This window comes from Ixodes scapularis, unplaced genomic scaffold (assembly GCF_016920785.2).
Source record: "Ixodes scapularis isolate PalLabHiFi unplaced genomic scaffold, ASM1692078v2 PGA_scaffold7__128_contigs__length_106722199, whole genome shotgun sequence".
Lineage (NCBI taxonomy): Eukaryota > Metazoa > Arthropoda > Arachnida > Ixodida > Ixodidae > Ixodes > Ixodes scapularis.
In genome coordinates, this window is record NW_024609882.1 from 75,250,596 (window position 1) to 75,255,841 (window position 5,246).

General features: G+C 49.6%; 1 protein-coding gene across 1 annotated transcript; it reads left to right on the forward strand.

Moving 5' to 3' along the window:
• Positions 1–2,373: 2,373 nt before the first annotated feature.
• On the forward strand, positions 2,374–3,796 carry LOC121833165. The gene is made up of 2 exons (XM_042286278.1): positions 2,374–2,523; positions 3,215–3,796. Exons 1-2 carry the CDS (start codon positions 2,374–2,376, stop codon positions 3,794–3,796), a joined length of 732 nt encoding a protein of 243 aa, XP_042142212.1.
• The last annotated feature ends 1,450 nt before the right edge of the window (positions 3,797–5,246 follow it).

Below are 5,246 nucleotides of genomic sequence, written 5' to 3' on the forward strand. Positions count from 1 at the left end.
GCAGCTTTCTTGCTGGAGCAGCCGGCATATGTTGCTGCATGAGAGCATCCGCAGTTTGCGCAGTTTGGTTCAGAGCGATAGTTGCAGTCCTTGTGGTGGTGTGGACCGGCACAGATCTTGCAACGTCTTCCGCTCCGGCAGTTTTGTGCGATGTGTACAAACCGTTGGCAGTGGTAGCAATGAATTGGGGCGCCAAAGTATTCCTCCACAGGGTGGCTCGTGAAACCTAAATACACACGATTATTGGGGCGCGAACATATTCCTCCACAGGGTGGCTCGTGAAACCTAAATACACACGATTTGGCATCGGACGGTCTTATATAAAACGAAGAATCACGCTGTCCTTGGGGAGAGGCGTTGAGTTACCGTCCTCTTGTCTCCTGTGTGCGACCTGCCTTTGGACGTATGTAACACCTGCATCATCTAAGCACTCCAGGGGATCGTTGTCAGTGTACAGTAGTGGAACTCCTTTAATTTTTCCCCTGTTCTCTGAATATTGACTTCGGCGTGGATTGTTTTACTTCGAATCTCATGAGAGAAGTGGTCACTAGCAATTTATTAGCTGCAGGTAGTGAAGCGACACCCACTTCCTAGACTGCCATCCTTAGTGAATTTGTGGGACAGAATTTTTTCTTGTGCGATCCCAAGCACCTCATTTGCCAGTGAGTTCGGATTTATTTTCCAGAACGAGAACTCCTTGGAGGTCGTATGAAATATAATTGGTATTCCTGACGACCTGTTCTTCTTGTACGTCACCTGGATGAATCCGGTGTCGTCATCTTCAATACTGTCTTCATTCAGCTCGTACGTGGAAGTAGCACCTTCAGATGAAGGGTCGCTCGTTGATGTTTTCATGTGCTTGTGTGATATATTTACCCGTGGTCCTTTGGTTGGAATGTCTTGAGCCTCGGCGTTGTCTGCAGTGACTGTTGTTATTCTGCTTTCAATTAAGGTTCCAGGACCTTTTAAAGAGGTAGATTCGCCTTGCTCTTCCGGGAGGAGTTGAAAGCGGTTCGTAGTTCGCACCTCGTTGGACGGTGGGCTGACATCTTGCGCTGTCAGCCCCCCGCCCGCCGAGGTTCGCTTCTTGCAGCTCAGATTTGTGGTTGGCGCTGCGGCAGAGTACTCCAGAAGGTATCGTTTTCAACGATGCGATGCTGTGTTTTGTTAATGCCTATTTCACGAAAATCAAGGAGTAACAAAACCACGAACGTACCATTCAGCAGCTTCGTCGTCTTCCTTTGAAATGACGTCACATGACCGTTAAGCGTAACCTATGAACAAATTCAGTTTCTCTGCTAGATTTAGCAAGAAAAATTACGTCACGTGTCCTCAACACTAATTCAATTTTCGGTGTTGAGGTGATAGGACGTCAGTTTTACCACTAAATTAAGCGGGGAAACTGAATGTCCAGTGTTGCTTTTTGGGGTGTCAAAGACCTACACACCAATTCAGTTTCTTCGCTAAATTTGGTCGCATATTGCTGTAACGCGGCATAATGCAACGCGGGCGGCGTCGCCGTCGGCGAAGGTGACACCGCGAAACACGGAAGCGAGTACCTAAGAACTGGGCTCTAAAAATCGCTATTCAATTCCATAAATTTTGCACATCCATACTGGACACCCACTTGCAAGTAATATAATATTATTACATTAATTAACAGAAGTAATACGATTTAGGACATCACGGCGCAGTATATATCTTGGTCTGTTACTAAAACTGGATTCACTCTGAAATATTAAAAAAAAAGTTTGTTCTATACTTCGTTTCATCTTCGGTCCGAGCGCGGTCGATGTTATGGGTGGAAGGGCCAATCAAACAGCGAAAGAGGCACAGCGTCATGGCGTGCTCTCTGTAGTTGATAGGACTAGCCGGTATTCGCCGTCTCTCTGTGCGCGCTCCTCCGCCGGCTAGTCCTATCAAACGCAGAGAGCACGCCATGACGCTGCGCTTTTTGCGCTGTTTGATTGGCCCTTCGGCTCATAACATCGGCCGCGCTCGGACCGAAGATGAAACGAAGTATAGAGCGTCAGCTGTACTGGTTTAGTAATATAATTTATTGGGGTTGTGTGAATATTCAGACAGCGTGCAGTTGGTGTTACAAAATGAGCCTACAGATGGCACCACTACCCAAGCAATGCGGTGGCGTACGGGCCTGCCTGCCTCCCCCCCCCCCCCTCCCCCCCCCCCCCCCCCCACGACTCTCCGAGACGAAGAAACCGGCGAGCATGGCGGACGCAGATCCCGTCCACATTGTAACTATTAAGCAAATATTAAACTAGTTACGTTCTATAACACGCCTTTGGAAACATGGTGTCAGAAGCGGCATTAGCCAACGCTTGAGGTACGACCGCCACGACCACGGAAGCAAGCATGGAAACAATCCCGCCGCCGCCGAAGTTTGAAAACGCCAGCAACGCTGCGGAACAATGGCGCACGTTCAAACAAGCCTTCACGCTGTACCTGAAAGCGACCGATGCCGCGGGAGCATCATCGGAAAGGCAACTCGCACTTCTTCTCACGGTAGGAGGACCAAGCCTGCTAAACATTTACAGTACTCTGGACTTCGGAGAGTGAACGCAAGCGAAACCGCACCCTGAATTTGACTTCGACCACGTTGTGAAGCTACTGGATGCGCACTTTCTGCCGAGGAAGAACGAAGTGTACTCACGCTACGTCTTCCGCATGCGAGTACAACTCCCCGACGAGAGGTTCGACACTTTTCTGACCGACCTGAAACTGAAAACCCGCGACTGCCATTTCGGAACAGAAAAGGAGAAGATTATTCGTGACCAAATCGTGTGTGGAGTAAACGACGAGAAAGCACGCGCGGACATACATAAACTCGAGAAACCGACGCTTGAAAAAGTCGTAAAGGTGTGCCTAGCGCACGAGCAGACGAAGCTTCGAATAAAGGTGTTCAGAGAAGGCACCACTGTCGCCGAGGAAGTCCGCACAACGAAAGGTAGCAGCAATCGCCGCCGACTACCACGTGCCGGCCGAGAGAAAGACAGATTGCGGTCAAGCAAACAGTATAGAGCTGTAGATACTGCGGTAGGACTCACATGCGCACAAGACAAGCATGTCCAGCATGGAACCAAACCTGCAACAAGTGCAAGAAGCGGAACCATTTTGCAATGGTATGCAAAAGCGCCAAGACCATCTCCAGTGTGGAGGAGCATGACGACGACGACTCAAGATACTCACGGTGCAGGACGGCAAAGCAAGCTCGTTATTTGCAACCTTGATCGTCAATGAAAGAAAAGTCAATTTCCAAGTGGACAATGGAGCTGTAGTGAGTGTTATCAACCACAAGAGTGTGACGCACAGACCGATCGAGCAAACCTCGACAACCCTGCGCATGTGGAATGGCACGAAAGTCATCCCATCTGGCAAAGCAAGGCTGAAGGTGACTACAGCCAACGGGCAGAAACACGTCGTTGACTTCATTGTGGTCCGTAACAACCTCACACCCTTCATAGGACGGAAGTCAGCTGAACGGGTCGGGCTAATCACGGTTGACTACAACCTGGTTGCCAGCATTGGTAAAGTAAACTCAAGAGACCACATCACGAAGAGGTACCCCGATGTATTTGGAACCTTTGTAGGCTCTCTGCCCGGACCCGTACACCTTGTGACCAAGCCAGCGGCATGTTCCAAAGCAGTAACGAGTTGCCGAATCCCAGTGAATATCAAGCCTCAGCTCGAGACAACTATAAGACGCTTGGAACAAACTGAAATCATCAAGAGTGTTACTGAACCTATATATATGGTGGTATGGCTGAGGCCGCCATGAAGACTGTCAAAATGCTCTTAAAGAAAGCAAGCGAAAACGATGGCGATCCTCAGATGGCATTCCTTGACCATCGTAACACGCCGTTGCAACGCATGCATGCAAGCCCTGCACAGCTCCTCATGGGTCGGCGCACACGCACATGTTTACCAACGACAACAAAGCAGCTGCTGCCAAAAACTGTCAGTGCCAGAGACCAGTTGTAGCAGAAGGAACGAAGGATGGTTTTCTACCACGACAAACGGGCCAAAGACCTTCATCCACTGAGCATGGGACAAGATGTAATGGTCCTCCCAACCAAAGGAAGCATTATGGACAAGAGGAACCATCCAGAAACATTGTGGTGACAGGTCATACAAACTACAGGTCAGTGGCGGCGTGCTACGCCGCAACAGAGTGCACATTCGAGATGCACCCAGTTGCCAACAAGCGGAAGCAGATTCCTCAACTTCTCAAGACGATCGTGAGCTCCACAGAACTCCCCAGGTCAAAAGTTCCCCTCAGCGCGAACCAGACAAGACACGAGCACCTGAGACTTACGAGCCTGACCACCAACTCGCCCCAATCCGTACCCCTACGCGCCTAAAGAGAACAGCAGCTCTACCAAAGAAGTTTCAAGACTTTATTCTGGGGCACGGTGTAAGATACACTCTTTAGGTGAGGACACGGCGGGGCTGAACGCGGGGCGCGAGGAATCAGATAGTGTTCGTTCGACGGGCATCCAAAAGCCTGCATAATTCTGCGGCCACCGTGCCCGCGGCTGACAGTGTCGCCGGTGGCCAAATGGAGAAACTGTGTGAGAGCGAAAAAACTTATCTGGTTGCCATGAAACCCCAGTACACCGTGGTCTTTCTGCAGGAGCGACACCCTCGCTAAAACTCTGCGCGTGAGGAGCATGAGGCGGCACGAGCCGTCTTCGCCGTGCCCACGGGTCGATGAGTCATCTGCCGGCGCCGCTTAAAACCATAATGAGAGATTGATTGATTGATTGATTTGGTGTTTATGGCGCAAAAGCTACTAAGGCCATAGAGCGCCAAAAACGAGACTATTGCTGGAAAAGGTTTGGAGAGAAAAAAAAGGCTTTAGTAGCCAGTGATTAGACAAAAGATGGTAATGGGGTACCAAAACGTAAAAGGGTGATGGGCATGATCTGTATGTTAAGAAAGCTACAATCGGTGTAGAAGGCCGATACTATCTAAAAATTTGAAAACATTAGTATGTGTCACAAGAGAATCATCACTTAAGAGCAGAGCTGGGTGTAGTGGGACTTGTTCTTGATACAGCTGCGAAAAATACAAAAGCCGTTCTTCATGATAAGCAGGACATTCAACTAGAATATGAAGAATGCTTAAGGCATTGTCACACTGCTCACAAGGGGGCCATCTTCCCCACGAAGGAGGTAGCCATGAGTCAGATGAGTGTGACCAATCCTGAGCCGGCAAAGGACAACCTC

What these genes read in the sequence shown, in the direction of transcription:
- LOC121833165 (XM_042286278.1), top strand. Translation starts at nt 2,374, where the DNA reads ATGGAAACAATCCCGCCGCCGCCGAAGTTTGAAAACGCCAGCAACGCT. An exon ending in AACTCGCACTTCTTCTCACG is followed by an intron (nt 2,524 to 3,214) that starts GTAGGAGGACCA and finishes CTCACGGTGCAG; the next exon opens with GACGGCAAAGCAAGCTCGTT.